The sequence below is a fragment of the Caretta caretta genome, chromosome 22, assembly GCF_965140235.1.
Source record: "Caretta caretta isolate rCarCar2 chromosome 22, rCarCar1.hap1, whole genome shotgun sequence".
NCBI classification, from domain to species: domain Eukaryota; kingdom Metazoa; phylum Chordata; order Testudines; family Cheloniidae; genus Caretta; species Caretta caretta.
The window spans coordinates 17904142-17921268 of record NC_134227.1 but is presented as its reverse complement, the minus strand read 5'-3'; the positions used below and the strand labels follow the sequence as shown (position 1 = coordinate 17921268).

The window sequence follows — 17127 nt, the reverse complement described above, 5'->3', positions numbered from 1 at the left end:
GGGCTATAGCAGGATCTGGGAGCAGCTGGAGTGGGAGCCAGGCATCCCCAAGACTCCTGTCCCTGACCAGACGAGGGTCTTCACGATCGGGTTCCCCATCGGGGGATCGAGAGGGACGGGATTGGAGCTGAGTCCGAGAGAGCAAGAGGACCGTGGGAGACAGCGAGAGCCCGAGAAAGAGCTGCAGAAGCAGCAGCAGCATGAACTGGCGGTGGGGGAGCGGAGAGGCCTAGGGGACCTCCCCAGGGTGAGTGGGGATAGACCCCGGGGGGCCAGTTCCGCAGGGAACCTCGAGACTAAATTGCTGCCCCTAGTTAAGGAGGGGGGGTGTGTGGATGCCCACCTCACTGCCTTTGAGCAGGCTGGCGATTTGAACCAGGGGGACCCTGCGGAAAAGCCCCGGTGTCTAGCTCCCTTGCTGGGTCCCAAGGCCACAGACTCCATCAGCCAGATGGGTGGGGAGGTGGACACGCTCCCACTCCTGACCTATATGTCTGTGTGGAGTTTCCTGGGGCCAGGCCCCTCGGACCCCCAGTGGGAGCGGAAGGGGATGGTCAATGGGGAGACATTCCTGGGGTGGCGAGATCCTGGGACAGAGAGAACTGGTGTCAGGCCCCGGGTGGTGCAGCCTCAGATGCTGAGGGGCTGTGTGAGCTGGGTGAGGGTCCCAGGGACGAAGCCCCTCGCCCTGCCTATGGCCCAGATCCCCGTGCAGACCCAGGAGGGGTGGGGCTGGCTGGCCGTTGGGGTGCCCCAGGACACCAGCTGCGAGACCCTGTTGTGGGGTGACTGTGTCTCTTTGGGACAGGATCCAGGCCCTGTTCCTGTAACTGCCAAGGGTTTGAATTTGAATCCAGGGAACCAATCGGCAGAGAGGGAATGGTCAGTGAAAATGCAGATGACCTGGCTGGCAGCAGGGAGGAGCCGCTAGGCTCAGGCTACCTGCCTGCCTGTAACCAGACCCCTGGGGCTGGGTGGGACAGAGAGATGCTCCCTGCCCCCTTGCACACAAGAGTGGGGACTCTCGCTGGCTCTGATGCATTGAGGAAAGCAGTGGCCTGCCCCCACTAGGACAGCAAGGGCAGCGCTGAGCACAGTGGGAGCTGAGACCCCAGCTGAGTGGGGGGAGACACAGGCAGGGCAGGGGATCTGTGGGGAGTGGCAAGGTGCTTGGTAAGGAAAGTTTGGATGAGCCTAGGCAGCCTTGTGAGCTGATGGCTGTGTCTAGTCAGCAGGGTGGGAAGGCGAGGAGAGTGGAAGATGAGTGTCCCTGGACCTTACCTGTTAGCTGGGTGGAGAATTGGGACAGTGAAGGAAATGGGTCTCTGTCTGTCAGGGGTATTGACTTGCCTATGGAGGGAGCTACCCTGATCTCCAAGCAGTTGTCTGTGACCAGCCTTGTGTGCTGGGACAAGGGGAAAGAGATCCCAACCTGTGTGTCTGGTAAAGGAGGAAGTGTGTCCGGCTCTTCTTGGTCTGTGGAGCAGACAGAAGGGGCCTTTCAGCCTGTGATGGTTGAGGGTCGTGCAGTTGTCTCAGAGCTGGTTCTGGATTCAGCTAAAGTCCAGGAAGGGAAGGGTCCTAAGTTTCTGTCTGCTCGGGAGAATGGCCCTGTAACTAGGTCGCATCCAGTTAGGGTCTATGTAAAATCCCAGAGACCAGACAATTCTGGTGCTTGTATTTTGCCTGTTGCTAGTGTGTTGTTGGAAAGGGTGGAGCAACTCTGTCTAATCAGGGTGAGATCCTAGCCAGGGCACAAGGAGAGCATGAAGGTGTGTGATTGTGTTACCTACTGAGGGTGTGGAAACCTGTAGCAAGGAGGAAAAGATTCCTGAACTTGTGTGTGGCAAAGGGAAGGAGAAGGCTTCTAACCTTTTATCTAGGAAGTCTGTAAGTTTGCCTGAAAGGGGATTGTGTAGGAATCCGCCTGATGGGCCAGAGGTGATTCTGGCTGTAAGGGAGACCCAGAAAGAGTCTGTAGTTGCTCAGGAAAGTGTTCCCCTAGAGCAAGCCCTAGGTGTGACGAAGTGGGACTGTTCTTAATGTTTCCTCTGAATAGTGTGGGGGTGCCTCAGTTTCCCCTAGGCAGTTCTTAAGTATCTAGGGGGGTGGAGTAAGGGTGTATGATCATTGCAGAGCCCTAGAGGGCAGGTGTGTGCAGGGGTCTGGACACAGAGAATGGCCGACACCCTGTTTCCTGGCAACTGATGGCCTGGGCCCTTCCCCCCCTGCAAGGTGAGAGCTGAAGGGTTGGAGAACAAAGGAATCAGGTGACCTCCTGGCCCGGGAAAGGAACAAAGCCCAGAGGAGGAGGGGCTGGAGGGAGTTTCAGTTTGGGGCTGGCTGGGACATGGAGTGAAGTGCAGACGTGGTTGTCTGGCTCACTGCCCCCCAAAATGGACCCAGCTGAGGGGTCCCGTTCTCTGCACCTGCAAGCTCTGTTTTAGACCATGTTCCTGTCGTCTAATAAACCTTCTGTTTTACTGGCTGGCTGAGAGTCACATCTGACTGCGAAGTTGGGGGGCAGGACCCTCTGGCTTCCCCAGGAGCCCCTCCTGAGCGGACTTGCTGTGGGAAGCGCACGGAGGGGCAGAGAATGCTGAATGCTCCGAGGTCAGACCCAGGAAGGTGGAAGCTGTGTGAGCTGTGTGTCCTGCAGACAGGCTGCTCACAGAAAGGCGACTGCCCCAGAGTCCTGACTGGCTTCATGGGGAGCAGTTCCAGAGCATCGCCCAGGGACTCCGTGACACTAGGTAAAGAGGGTAAGAGCAGAATTTCTGGGAGGGGTGAATTGTTGCATAGAAAAGCCCTTGGGAAAGGAATCCTCATGGAGTCTTTGCAAGCAGTTTACTGCAACTGAAGGGTGTGAAAGTGATTTAATCAAGAAAGTTTCAGTTCCTAACAGCCAGAAATTTTCTGTTGTGAATGGATCCACTGACTTTGCTGTTGAAAGATCCAGTGTGGAGAGCTTTGAGAAGGTCTCAGATGGAGTGAAAGCTGTTAAGAAAGGTATACCGTCCTATAACCAAGTGGCTGTGTTTGGCCAGCTTGTTGGGGAGACAAGGTTGTGGAGAAAGGGATGTCTCCATGCTAGTTCTGTAAGTGAACAGTGTGTGGCCCAGGTCAAGATGGGGGCCCTTAACCAAGAGAGCCCGAATTGCAGCCCTCCAGACTGGAGCTCTGGGAGAAAACCCAATCCCAGTTTGACCCCCTGGGTTTTTGGGGTGGCCAAAGGGCATGGGCTGCAGAAACCTTCCCACATGCAGCCTGCTAGTGCTATCGACCACCCCCGACCTAAGGGAGGGCGTGAAACTGGAAGGGCCTGGTGTAACTCCTACCAAGGAATGGGAGAGATGCTGGGGCATCCATGGGAACATTGGTGGCTTCGAACTTCCCCAGGTCACCGGGTAAAGTGACCCCGCTCAGTTCAATCTCGAAGGCGGGAGAGATGTGACGAAGTGGACCTGTTCTTAATGTTTCCTCCGAATATTGTGGGGGTGCCTCAGTTTCCCCTATGCAGTTCTTAAGTATCTAGGTGGTGGGGTAAGGGTGTATGATCATTGCAGAGCCCTAGAGGGCAGGTGTGTGCAGGGGTCTGGACACAGAGAATGGCCGACACCCTGTTTCCTGGCAACTGATGGCCTGGGCCCTTCCCCCCCTGCAAGGTGAGAGCTGAAGGGTTGGAGAACAAAGGAATCAGGTGACCACCTGGCCCAGGAAAGGAACAAAGCCCAGAGGAGGAGGGGCGGGAGGGAGTTTCAGTTGGGGGCTGGCTGGGACATGGAGTGAAGGGCAGATGGGGTTGTCTGGCTCACTGCCCCCCAAAATGGACCCAGCTGAGGGGTCCCGTTCTCTGCACCTGCAAGCTCTGTTTTAGACCATGTTCCTGTCGTCTAATAAACCTTCTGTTTTACTGGCTGGCTGAGAGTCACGTCTGACTGCGGAGTTGGGGTGCCGGACCCTCTGGCTTCCCCAGGACCCCGCCTGAGCGGACTGGCTGTGGGAAGCACACGGAGGGGCAGAGGATGCTGAATGCTCCGAGGTCAGACCCAGGAAGGTGGAAGCTGCGTGAGCTGTGTGTCCTGAAGACAGGCTGCTCACAGAAAGGCGACTGCCCCAGAGTCCTGACTGGCTTCATGGGGAGCAGTTCCAGAGCATCGCCCAGGGACTCCGTGACAGCTGTGTGTCCTGAAGACGACTGCCCCAGAGTCCTGACTGGCTTCATGGGGAGCAGTTCCAGAGCATCGCCCAGGGACTCCGTGACAACTGGTGGCAGAGGTGGGATGTACTGCACCCCATGGACAGCGCTTCCTGCAGTAAGTGATGGGGGAGCAGTAAAACGAAGGGGGATTGACAAGGACCAGGCGTGCTGAAGGCTCAGAGAGGAGCGGTTTCGGGGGGCGGTTAACCCCTGGGAGTGTGTGACCAGCGAGAAGGACTGTGCAGTAATGGGGTCCCCCTGGGGACTGCGGTGAACAGTCTCAGGGGCGGAGGAGCCTGCAGCTTGGCCCGGGGAGAGAGAAGGACTTTTGCAGTAACAGGGTTCCCCTGGGGATTGCAGCGAGCGGTCCCAGGGGCGGAGGAGTCTGCAGCTCGACCCTGGCAAAGAGGTGGTGACCTCAAGAAGGGCTGGCACACTAGGGGTTCTCCCTGGAAACCATGGGAAGCTGAGAGCACACGGGCCTGTGAGTCCACAACAACTTGGGAAGAGCGGAGTGATGGCCTGTCACCATCTCCTTAAGAAGGACATTGTAACCCTGTGCAGAAAGAGAGGGTTGAGCATTGGAAAGTTCACCAAAGCACAGTTAATCGTGCAGCTGGAGGAGGATGACCGCTCTAAGGAACAGATTCCTGACCCCAAATGGGGCTATAGCAGGATCTGGGAGCAGCTGGAGTGGTAGCCAGGCATCCCCAAGACTCCCGTCCCCGACCAGATGGGGGTCTTCATGATTGGGTGCCCCATCGGGGGATCGGAGACGGACTGGATTGGAGCTGAGTGCGAGAGAGCAAGAGGACCGTGAGAGACAGCAAGAGTCCAAGAGCGAGCTGCAGAAGCAGCAGCAGCATGGACTGGCGGTGGTGGAGCGGAGGGGCCTAGGGGACCTCCCAGGGGTGAGTGGGGATAGACCCCGGGGGGGCCAGTTCCGCAGGGAACCTCAAGACTAAATTGCTTCCCCTGGTTAAGGAGCGGGGGGATGTGGATGCCCACCTGTGACGAAGTGGGCCTGTTCTTAATGTTTCCTCTGAATAGTGTGGGGGTGCCTCAGTTTCCCCTATGCAGTTCTTAAGTATCTAGGTGGTGGGGTAAGGGTGTATGATCATTGCAGAGCCCTAGAGGGCAGGTGTGTGCAGGGGTCTGGACACAGAGAATGGCCGACACCCTGTTTCCTGGCAACTGATGGCCTGGGCCCTTCCCCCCCTGCAAGGTGAGAGCTAAAGGGTTGGAGAACAAAGGAATCAGGTGACCTCCTGGCCCGGGAAAGGAACAAAGCCCAGAGGAGGAGGGGCTGGAGGGGGTTTTTCAGTTTGGGGCTGGCTGGGACATGGAGTGAAGTGCAGACGTGGTTGTCTGGCTCACTGCCCCCCCAGAATGGACCCAGCTGAGGGGTCCCGTTCTCTGCACCTGCAAGCTCTGTTTTAGACCATGTTCCTGTCGTCTAATAAACCTTCTGTTTTACTGGCTGGCTGAGAGTCACGTCTGACTGCAAAGTTGGGGTGCAGGACCCTCTGGCTTCCCCAGGAGCCCCGCCTGAGCGGACTCGCTGGGGGAAAGCGCATGGAGAGGCAGAGGATGCTGAATGCTCCGAGGTCAGACCCAGGAAGGTGGAAGCTGCGTGAGCTGTGTGTCCTGAAGACAGGCTGCTCACAGAAAGGCGACTACCCCAGAGTCCTGACTGACTTCATGGGGAGCAGTTCCAGAGCATCGCCCAGGGACTCCGTGACAACTGGTGGCAGCGGTGGGATGTACTGCACCCCGTGGATGGCGCTTCCTGCAGTAAGTGACTGGGGAGCAGTAACACGAAGGGGGATTGCCGAGGACCAGGCCTGCTGAAGGCTCAGAGAGGAGCGGTTTCGGGGGGCGGTTAACCCCTGGGAGTGTGTGACCAGCGAGAAGGACTGTGCAGTAATGGGGTCCCCCTGGGGACTGCAGTGAGCAGTCTCAGGGGCGGAGGAGCCTGCAGCTTGGCCCGGGGAGAGAGAAGGACTTTTGCAGTAACAGGGTTCCCCTGGGGATTGCAGTGAGCAGTCTGAGGGGCGGAGGAGTCTGCAGCTCGACCCTGGCAAAGAGGTGGTGACCTCGAGAAGGGCTGGCACACTAGGGGTTCTCCCTGGAAACCGTGGGGAGCTGAGAACACACGGGCCTGTGAGTCCACAACAACTTGGGAGGAGCGGAGTGATGGCCTGTCACCGTCTCCTTAAGAAGGACATTGTAACCCTGTGCAAAAAGAGAGGGTTGAGCGTTGGAAAGTTCACCAAAGCAGAGTTAATCGTGCAGCTGGAGGAGGATGACCCCTCTAAGGAACAGATTCCTGATCCCAAATGGGGCTATAGCAGGATCTGGGAGCAGCTGGAGCGGGAGCCAGGCATCGCCAAGACTCCTGTCCCCGACCAGACGGGGGTCTTCACGATCGGGTTCCCCATCGGGGGATCGAGACGGACGGGATTGGAGCGGAGTCTGAGAGAGCAAGAGGACCGTGGGAGACAGCGAGAGCCCGAGAAAGAGCTGCAGAAGCAGCAGCAGCATGAACTGGCGGTGGTGGGGCGGAGAGGCCGAGGGGACCTCCCCGGGGTGAGTGGGGATAGACCCCGGGGGGCCAGTTCTGCAGGGAACCTCGAGACTAAATTGCTGCCCCTAGTTAAGGGGGGGTGTGTGGATGCCCACCTCACTGCCTTTGAGCAGGCTGGAGATCTGAACCAGGGGGACCCTGCGGAAAAGCCCCGGTGTCTAGCTCCCTTGCTGGGTCCCAAGGCCACAGACTCCATCAGCCAGATGGGTGGGGAGGTGGACAGGCTCCCACTCCTGACCCCAACCTATATGTCTGTGTGGAGTTCCCTGGGGTCGGGCCCCTCGGACCCCCAGTGGGAGTGGAAGGTGATGGTCAATAGGGAGACATTCCTGGGGTGGCGAGATCCTGGGACAGAGAGAACTGGTGTCAGACCCTGGGTGGTGCAGCCTCAGAGGCTGAGGGCCTGTGTGAGCTGGGTGAGGGTCCCAGGGACGAAGCCCCTCGCCCTGCCTATGGCCCAGATCCCTGTGCAGACCCAGGAGGGGTTGGGCTGGCTGGCCGTTGGGGTGCCCCAGGACACCAGCTGCGAGACCCTGTTGTGGGGTGACTGTGTCTCTTTGGGACAGGATCCAGGCCCTGCTCCTGTAACTGCCGAGGGTTTGAATTTGAATCCAGGGAACCAATCGGTGGAGAGGGAATGGTCAGTGAAAATGCAGATGACCTGGCTGGCAGCAGGGAGGAGCCGCTAGGCTCAGGCTACCTGCCTGCCTGTAACCAGACCCCTGGGACTCGGTGGGACAGAGAGATGCTCCCTGCCCCCTTGCACACCAGACTGGGGACTGTCGCTGGCTCTGATGCAGTGAGGAAAGCAGCGAGCTCGCTGCCTGCCCCCACTGGGACAGCAAGGGCAGCGCTGAGCATGGGGGGAGCTGAGACCCCAGCTGAGTGGGGGAAGACACAGGCAGGGCAGGGGATCTGTGGGGAGTGGCAAGGTGCTTGGTAAGGGAAGTTTGGATGAGCCTAGGCAGCCTTGTGAGCTGATGGCTGTGTCCAGTCAGCAGGGTGGGAAGGCGAGGAGAGTGGAAGATGAGAGTCCCTGGACCTTACCTGTTAGCTGGGTGGAGAATTGGGACAGTGAAGGAAATGGGTCTCTGTCTGTCAGGGGTATTGACTTGCCTATGGAGGGAGCTACCCTGATCTCCAAGCAGTTGTCTGTGACCAGCCTTGTGTGCTGGGACAAAGGGAATGAGATCCCAACCTGTGTGTCTGGTAAAGGAGAAAGTGTGTCCGGCTCTTCTTGGTCTGTGGAGCAGACAGAAGGGGCCTTTCAGCCTGTGATGGTTGAGGGTCATGCAGTTGTCTCAGAGCTGGTTCTGGATTCAGCTAAAGCCCAGGAAGGGAAGGGTCCTAAGTTTCTGTCTGCTCGGGAGAATGGCCCTGTAACTAGGTCGCATCCAGTTAGGGTCTATGTAAAATCCCCGAGACCAGACAATTCTGGTGCTTGTATTTTGCCTGTTGCTAGTGTGTTGTTGGAAAGGGTGTAGCAACTCTGTCTAATCAGGGTGAGATCCTAGCCAGGGCACAAGGAGAGCAGGAAGGTGATGTGATTGTGGAACCTACTGAGGGTGTGGAAACCTGTAGCAAGAAGGAAAAGATTCCTGAACTTGTGTGTGGCAAAGGGAAGGAGAATGCTTCTAACCTTTTATCTAGGAAGTCTGTAAGTTTGCATGAAAGGGGATTGTGTAGGAATCCGCCTGATGGGCCAGAGGTGATTCTGGATGTAAGGGAGACCCAGAAAGAGTCTGTAGTTGCTCAGGAAAGTGTTCCCCTAGAGCAAGCCCTAGGTAAAGAGGGTAAGAGCAGAATTTCTGGGAGGGGGTGAATTGTTGCATAGAAAAGCCCTCGGGAAAGGAATCCTCATGGAGTCTTTGCAAGCAGTTTACTGCCACTGAAGGGTGTGAAAGTGATTTAATCAAGAAAGTTTAAGTTCCTAACAGCCAGAAATTTTCTGTTGTGAATGGATCCACTGACTTTCCTGTTGAAAGATCCAGTGTGGAGAGCTTTGAGAAGGTCTCAGATGGAGTGAAAGCTATTAAGAAAGGTATACCGTCCTATAACCAAGTGGCTGTGTTTGGCCAGCTTGTTGGGGAGACAAGGTTGTTGGGAAAGGGATGTCTCCATGCTAGTTCTGTAAGTGAACAGTATGTGGCCCAGGTCAAGATGGGGGCCCTTAACCAAGAGAGCCCGAATTGCAGCCCTCCAGACTGGAGCTCTGGGAGAAAACCCAATCCCAGTTTGACCCCCTGGGGTTTTGGGGTGGCCAAAGGGCATGGGCTGCAGAAACCTTCCCACATGCAGCCTGCTAGTGCTATCGACCACCCCCGACCTAAGGGAGGGCGTGAAACTGGAAGGGCCTGGTGTAACTCCTACCAAGGAACGGGAGAGATGCTGGGGCATCCATGGGAACATTGGTGGCTTCAAACTTCCCCAGGTCACCGGGTAAAGTGACCCCGCTCAGTTCGATCTCGAAGGGGGGAGAGATGTGACGAAGTGGGCCTGTTCTTAATGTTTCCTCTGAATAGTGTGGGGGTGCCTCAGTTTCCCCTATGCAGTTCTTAAGTATCTAGGTGGTGGGGTAAGGGTGTATGATCATTGCAGAGCCCTAGAGGGCAGGTGTGTGCAGGGGTCTGGACACAGAGAATGGCCGACACCCTGTTTCCTGGCAACTGATGGCCTGGGCCCTTCCCCCCCTGCAAGGTGAGAGCTAAAGGGTTGGAGAACAAAGGAATCAGGTGACCACCTGGCCCGGGAAAGGAACAAAGCCCAGAGGAGGAGGGGCTGGAGGGGGTTTTTCAGTTTGGGGCTGGCTGGGACATGGAGTGAAGTGCAGACGTGGTTGTCTGGCTCACTGCCCCCCAGAATGGACCCAGCTGAGGGGTCCCGTTCTCTGCACCTGCAAGCTCTGTTTTAGACCATGTTCCTGTAGTCTAATAAACCTTCTGTTTTACTGGCTGGCTGAGAGTCACGTCTGACTGTGAAGTTGGGGTGCAGGACCCTCTGGCTTCCCCAGGAGCCCCGCCTGAGCGGACTCGCTGGGGGAAAGCGCATGGAGGGGCAGAGGATGCTGAATGCTCTGAGGTCAGACCCAGGAAGGTGGAAGCTGTGTGAGCTGTGTGTCCTGAAGACAGGCTGCTCACAGAAAGGCGACTACCCCAGAGTCCTGACTGACTTCATGGGGAGCAGTTCCAGAGCATCGCCCAGGGACTCCGTGACACCACCTCATTGCCTTTGAGCAGGCTGGAGATTTGAACCAGGGGGACCCTGCGGAAAAGCCCCGGTGTCTAGCTCCCTTGCTGGGTTCCAAGGCCATAGACTCCATCACCCAGATGAGTGGGGAGGTGGACAGGCTCCCACTTCTGACCCCAACCTATATGTCTGTGTGGAGTTTCCTGGGGCCAGGCCCCTCGGACCCCCAGTGGGAGCGGAAGGTGATGGTCAATGGGGAGACATTCCTGGGGTGGCGAGATCCTGGGACAGAGAGAACTGTTGTCAGGCTCTGGGTGATGCAGCCTCAGATGCTGAGGGGCTGTGTGAGCTGTGTGAGGGTCCCAGGGATGAAGCCCCTCCCTCTGCCTATGGCCCAGATCCCTGTGCAGACACAGGAGGAGTCGGGCTGGCTGGCCATTGGGGTGCTCCAGGACACCAGCTGCGAGACCTTGTTGTGGGGTGACTGTGTCTCTTTGGAACAGGATCCAGGCCTTGCTCCTGTAACTGCCAAGGGTTTGAATTTGAATCCAGGGAACCAATCGGTGGAGAGGGGGCTCACGCTGGCTCTGATGCAGTGAGGAAAGCAGCGAGCTCCCTGCCTACCCTCACTGGGACAGCAAGGGCAGTGCTGAGCACAGTGGGAGCTGAGACCCCAGCTGATGGGGGGAGACACAGGCAGGGCAGGGGATCTGTGGGGAGTGGCAAGGTGCTTGGTAAGGAAAGTCTGGATGAGCCTAGGCAGCCTTGTGAGCTGATGGCTGTGTCTAGTCAGCAGGGTGGGAAGGCGAGGAGAGTGGAAGATGAGTGTCCCTGGACCTTACCTGTTAGCTGGGTGGAGAAGTGTGACAGTGAAGGAAATGTGCGTGTGTCTGTCAGGGGTATTGATTTGCCTATGGAGGGAGCTACCCTGATCTCCAAGCAGTTGTCTGTGACCAGCCTTGTGTGCTGGGACCAGGGGAATGAGATCCCAAGCTGTGTGTCTGGTAAAGGAGAAAGTGTGTCCGGCTCTTCTTTGTCTGTGGAGCAGACAGAAGGGGCCTTTCAGCCTGTGATGGTTGAGGGTCGTGCAGTTGTCTCAGAGCTGGTTCTGGATCCAGCTAAAGCCCAGGAAGGGAAGGGTCCTAAGTTTGTGTCTGCTCGGGAGAATGGCCCTGTAACTAGGTCGCATCCAGTTAGTGTCTATGTAAAATCCCCGAGACCAGACAACTCTGGTGCTTGTATTTTGCCTGTTGCTAGTGTGTTGTTGGGAAGGGTGTAGCAACTCTATCTAACCAGGGTGAGATCCTAGCCAGGGCACAAGGAGAGCATGAAGGTGATTTGATTGCGTTACCTACAGAGGGTGTGGAAACCTGTAGCAAGAAGGAAAAGATTCCTGAACTTGTGTGTGGCAAAGGGAAGGAGAATGCTTCTGACCTTTTATCTAGGAAGTCTGTAAGTTTGTCTGAAAGGGGATTGTGTAGGAATCCGCCGGATGGGCCAGAGGTAATTCTGGATGTAAGGGAGACCCAGAAAGAATCTGTTGTTGCTCAGGAAAGTGTTCCTCTAGAGCAAGCCCTTGGTAAAGAGGGTAAGAGCAGAATTTCTGTGAGGGGTAAGAGTAACAGCCGTATTAGTCTGTATTCGCAAAAAGAAAAGGAGTACTTGTGGCACCTTAGAGACTAACCAATTTATTTGAGCATGAGCTTTCGTGAGCTACAGCTCACTTCATCGGATGCATCACTTCACGAAAGCTCATGCTCAAATAAATTGGTTAGTCTCTAAGATGCCACAAGTACTCCTTTTCTTTTTGTGAGGGGTAAATTGTTGCATAGAAAAGCCCCTAGGGAAAGGAATCCTCATGGAGTCTTTGCAAGCAGTTTACTGCAACTGAAGGGTGTGAAAGTGATTTAATCAAGAAAGTTTCAGTTCCTAACGGCCAGAAATTTTCTTTTGTGAATGGATCCACTGACTTTCCTGTTGAAAAATCCAGTGTGGATAGCTTTGAGAAGGTCTCAGATGAAGTGAAAGCTGTTAAGCAAGTTAAACAGTCCTATAACCAAGTGGCTGTGTTTGGCCACCTTGTTGGGGAGAAGACCCAATCCCAGTTTGACCCCCTGGGGTTTTGGGGGTGGCCAAAGGGCACGGGCCACATAAACCTTCCCACATGCAGCCTGCGAGTGCTATCGACCACCCCCGACCTAAGGGAGGGCGTGAAACTGGAAGGGCCTGGTGTAACTCCCACCAAGGAATGGGAGAGATGGTGGGGCATCCATGGGAACGTTGGTGGCTTCGAACTTCCCCAGGTCACTGGCTAAAGTGACCCCACTCAGATCGATCTTGAAGAGGGGAGAGATGTGAGTGGGACTATTCTTAATGTTTCCTCTGAATAGTGTGGGGGTGCCTCAGTTTCCCCTATGCAATTCTTAAGTATCTAGGGGGTGGGATAAGGGTGTATGATTGCTGCAGAGCCCTAGAGGGCAGGTGTGTGCAGGGGTCTGGACACAGAGAATGGCCGACACCCTGTTTCCTGGCAACTGATGGCCTGTCCCTTCCCCCCTGCAAGGTGAGAGCTAAAGGGTTAGAGAACAAAGGAATCAGGTGACCTCCTGGCCCGGGGAAAGGGACAAAGCCCAGAGAAGGAGGGGCTGGAGAGAGTTTCAGTTTGGGGCTGGCTGGGACATGGAGTGAAGGGCAGACATGGTTGTCTGGCTCACTGCCCCCCAAAATGGACCCAGCTGAGGGGTCCTGTTCTCTGCACCTGCAAGCGCTGTGTTAGACCATGTTCCTGTCGTCTAATAAACCTCTGTTTTACTTGCTGGCTGAGAGTCACGTCTGACTGCGAAGTTGGGGTACAGGACCCTCTGGCTTCCCCAGGACCCCGCATGAGTGGACTCGCTGTGGGAAGTGCATGGAGGGGCAGAGGTCAGACCCAGGAAGGTGGAAGCTGTGTGAGCTGTGTGTCCTGAAGACAGGCTGCTCACAGAAAGGCGACTACCCCAGAGTCCTGCCTGGCTTCATAGGGAGCAGTTCCAGAGCATCGCCCAGGGACTCCGTGACAGGATTAGATCATCTCATCTGATCTCCTGTATAACACTGGCCATGACATTTCACCCAGTTACCCCCATACTGAGCCCGGTAACTTATATTTGACTAAAGCAGGTCTCCCAGAGAGGCCTCCAGTCTGGATGTGAGGCCAACAAGAGATGGAGAATCCACTACTTCCCTTGTGGAAGGTGCCAGAGAAGGGCCCAGGGCTGGGGTGGTTTTACTGTAGTGGGGGATGGGGTAAGCTCCTCCACCCTGGAGGAGTTACCGAAGTGGGGCTGGCCCTTTGCATCGTGGCCACTGGTTCCCCAGTCCTCGTACTCCACCAGACAGTTCTCTGGGCTCTGCCAGAGAGGAGCTCACCCTGCTTTCTTCCCCTCTTCCAGGGTACAAGACCCTCCTGAAATGCCTGTCCGGGAAATTCTGCCGGCGCGAGCTCATCGGGATAATGGGCCCCTCGGGCGCTGGGAAATCCACGCTCATGAACATCCTGGCTGGTTACAGGTGAGGCAGCTCCCTGGCAGGGAGAGGGCGCAGGGTTCCCTGCTGCATGATTGACCTCTGTGCATGGGACTGACAGCCTGGTGTTCCCCTCTCTCCGGCCAGCCCGGTAGGGATGGGAGCACGGTGCACTGTGATGGAGGCTCCTGGGGGTGGGTTATCCCCGTGGGAGGTAGGGATCTGCACTCACTCCACCTCACCAGCACCGCACCGTGCATCTCGGCCTGTCGCCCTCAGGGAGACGGGGATGAAGGGCCAGATCCTGGTGAATGGCCGGCCGCGGGACCTGCGCACCTTCCGCAAGATGTCCTGCTACATCATGCAGGACGACATGCTGCTGCCGCACCTGACTGTGCTGGAGGCCATGATGGTGAGTGAGTGGGCGGTGGGGGGCAGCAGGACTCAAGGGCTGCTCCAAAAGGGTGGAACAGCAGTGAGGGATTGCTTGCTTGGGAGCTGTGTTTTGGCCCTGCAGTTGGCACAAGACCTGGCCCGGATTAACCCAGCATGGGCTTGCCACTGAGCCCATGGCCGTATGGAGATGTGATGGCATGAGGCCACCTTCCTCCCTGGAGTGATCCCACCAGCCTGGGTGCAGTGAGCACCATTATATGGTTATGGACGCTAGTCAATATGGGGATAGGAACAGAATATATTGAGAACGTAGAACCCAGTTAGGCTTGGGTTTTATAAAACAGCCAGGGGTCCTCAGCTGCTGTTACCGGGGGAGTTTGGTGCTCATGAAAGCTGGGGGAGCTGAGCCAGACTCTGCAGGCAGCTGTGGGCTCCTCTGCAGCTGTGTCCCCTAGTGCGCCCTGTTATCCCAGTTCTGGGCTCCCCCCGCTCACACAGCTCTGCCAATACCCCTCAATCCCGACCCACAGCCCCCCCTGGGCTCCCTCGTGCCCACAGCTCTGCCAATAACGCTCAATCCCAGCCCACAGCCCCCTGCTATCACAGCCCTGGGCTCCCCCATGCACACAGCTCTGCCAGTGCCCCTCAGTCCCGACCCACAGCCCCCTGCTATTCCATCCCCTGGATTCTGCTGAGCAGAGTTGAGGGCAGAGTGCCTGGCCTACCATGGCATCCTGTGCGGAGGCCGGGAGACCCCTGGTCATTCTGTCTAGGAGCTGGGCAGGCCCCAGTGTGGCTGCCCTCAGGCTCCCCCCCGTGTCTGTTCCCTGCCCCGCAGGTGTCTGCTAACCTGAAGCTGAATGAGAAGCAGGAGGTGAAGAAGGAGCTGGTGAGTTGGGGGTCTCTGCTTAGTAGCTGAAGGGTTTCAAGGGAGGGTGGCACGCTCTGGGTAGCATGGCCATGCCCAGAAGGGCCCATCCTGTCCCGCTACCCACAGGGTAAAGGGGCTCCCAGGGCACTGTCACGGAGTCCCTGGGCAATGCTCTGGAACTGCTCCCCATGAAGCCAGTCAGGACTCTGGGGCAGTCGCCTTTCTGTGAGCAGCCTGTCTTCAGGACACACAGCTCACACAGCTTCCACCTTCCTGGGTCTGACCTCGGAGCAGTCAGCATCCTCTGCCCCTCCGTGCGCTTCCCACAGCGAGTCCGCCCAGGCAGGGTCCTGGGGAAGCCAGAGGGTCCTGCACCCCAACTCCGCAGTCAGACGTGACTCTCAGCCAGCCAGTAAAACAGAGGTTTATTAGATGACAGGAACATGGTCTAACACAGCGCTTGCAGGTGCAGAGAACAGGACCCCTCAGCTGGGTCCATTTTGGGGGGCAGTGAGCCAGACAACCACGTCTGCCCTTCACTCCATGTCCCAGCCAGCCCCAAACTGAAACTCCCTCCAGCCCCTCCTCCTCCTCTGGGCTTTGTCCCTTTCCCCGGGCCAGGAGGTCACCTGATCCCTTTGTTCTCCAACCCTTCAGCTTTCACCTTGCGTTGGGAGGGCCCAGGCCATCAGTTGCCAGGAAACAGGGTGTTGGCCATTCTGTGTGTCCAGACCTCTGCACACACCTGCCCTCTAGGGCTCTGCAATGATCATACACCCTTACCCCACCACCTAGATTCTTAAGAACTGCATAGGGGAAACTGAGGCACCCCCACAATATTCGGAGGAAACATTAAGAACAGTTCCACTTCGTCACAGGCACACCCTCGCCTCCATTGCTTCAGCCTTCTTAATGGCTCAGCACACCGGCCCAGAGGTGGGACCCCTGGGAGGTCTGGGGAAGGTGGGGACACAGGCTGGGCACAGTGGGGGCAGGGGGAGCAGCAGGGGGTAGGAAGAGTGTTGGGGGCCACCAGCGCCTTTCAAACGCTGGCCCCGGGGAGGCCGCACATCCCTCAAGGTGGGGCTGTGAGGGGGGCAGTGAGGCGCCCGTGTGGGGCAGGGAGGCTGGCACAGCGACCCCGGGGCCCCGTCAGGGAGTGACCCTCTCTGCTCTGTGCTGGGCCCAGGTGCAGGAGATCCTGACGGCGCTGGGGCTGCTGGAGTGCTCCTACACACGCACCATGTCGCTGTCCGGTGGGCAGCGCAAGCGCCTCGCCATCGCCCTGGAGCTGGTCAACAACCCCCCGGTCATGTTCTTCGACGAGCCAACCAGGTGAGCATGGGGCGGCCCTGCCCTAGCCTGAGCCTGCCGCGTCCCTCCTCACAGCCCCGCGGGCCCACTCTCCACATGGGGAGCCTCCCTCCTCCACCACTGCAGCTGTCGCCGGCCCCTGGAGCTGCACAGGGGGAGCCAAGCATGAGCAACGGGGTCACATCTCTTTGCTGCAGCTGAGAAGTTGGAGGGGGGGTCACAGCCAGGGATGAACGTGGATTGACCAGGACGGGAGGCTCTCCCTGCACCAGCTGGAGCGGGGAGCTGTGAGGCACGCTGTGTAGCCAAGCTGGGGGAGTGGGGAGCCCTGCTTTGTTTTAGCAGCCAGGGAGCTCTGCCCTACTAACAGCTCAGGGTCACAGCTGGGCCCCCCCCAGAGTTGGCTCAGGGGCTGCCGAGGTGTCCCTGTATCTGGGGTGTTCATTCTCTCCCCATCCCCATTCCTATACCACCTCATTCTGGCTCCACTCCTCTTCCTCCCTGCTTTCATCCTTTCCCCCACTCCTGATCTCTTTTCCACCTCTTCTATCCATCGCCCTCACACCTCCATCTCCCCCTTTTCTCACTCCCCCTCTCCCCCCACAAACCCGGTTTCCTTCCCTCTTCCCCCCGCTTTTCCTGGCTGCAGTGGCCTGGACAGCGCCTCCTGCTTCCAAGTCGTCTCTTTGATGAGATCCCTGGCCCAGGGAGGCCGCACTATCATCTGCACCATTCACCAGCCCAGCGCCAAGCTCTTCGAAATGTTCGACAAGGTGGGTGAGTCCCCTGCCCGCCCCTGTGCTTTGGGGAGCATCATCTGCTTATCAGAGCTCTGCCTCCAGGGGACAAAGGGGGTCTCTGCAGCTGGCAGGGCCTGTCTGCCCTCAGGTGCTGAGTCGGGGGTATAGAGCTCAGCCATGTAGGCACCCTGCAGACTGACCAAGAGCTAGTGCGGCAGGCAATAGAAAACTGGGACCGACTTCCACCAGCTGTGGAGCAGAGTCCCAGTACCCTGGGGCAGCATCTCTTGGCTGGTGGGCCCCCCACTGGCTCCCCCTTCCCTGTGGG

The 17127-nt window shown here is 57.5% G+C and overlaps 2 protein-coding genes across 4 annotated transcripts in view; both read left to right on the top strand.

Moving 5' to 3' along the window:
- Positions 1-17127, top strand: part of NHERF4 (NHERF family PDZ scaffold protein 4) — a 98704-nt gene that overhangs the window by 30300 nt on the left and 51277 nt on the right. The gene's annotated exons all lie outside the window — the stretch shown is intronic.
- ABCG4 (ATP binding cassette subfamily G member 4) overlaps positions 1-17127 on the top strand; it is a 45865-nt gene that overhangs the window by 15279 nt on the left and 13459 nt on the right. For both annotated transcript variants that reach the window (XM_048827436.2, XM_048827435.2), the window contains exons 3-7: positions 13406-13523; positions 13758-13890; positions 14713-14763; positions 15935-16080; positions 16709-16832. In XM_048827436.2, coding sequence (XP_048683393.1) covers positions 13406-13523; positions 13758-13890; positions 14713-14763; positions 15935-16080; positions 16709-16832 — 572 coding nt within the window. The remainder of the gene's footprint in view (positions 1-13405; positions 13524-13757; positions 13891-14712; positions 14764-15934; positions 16081-16708; positions 16833-17127) is intronic.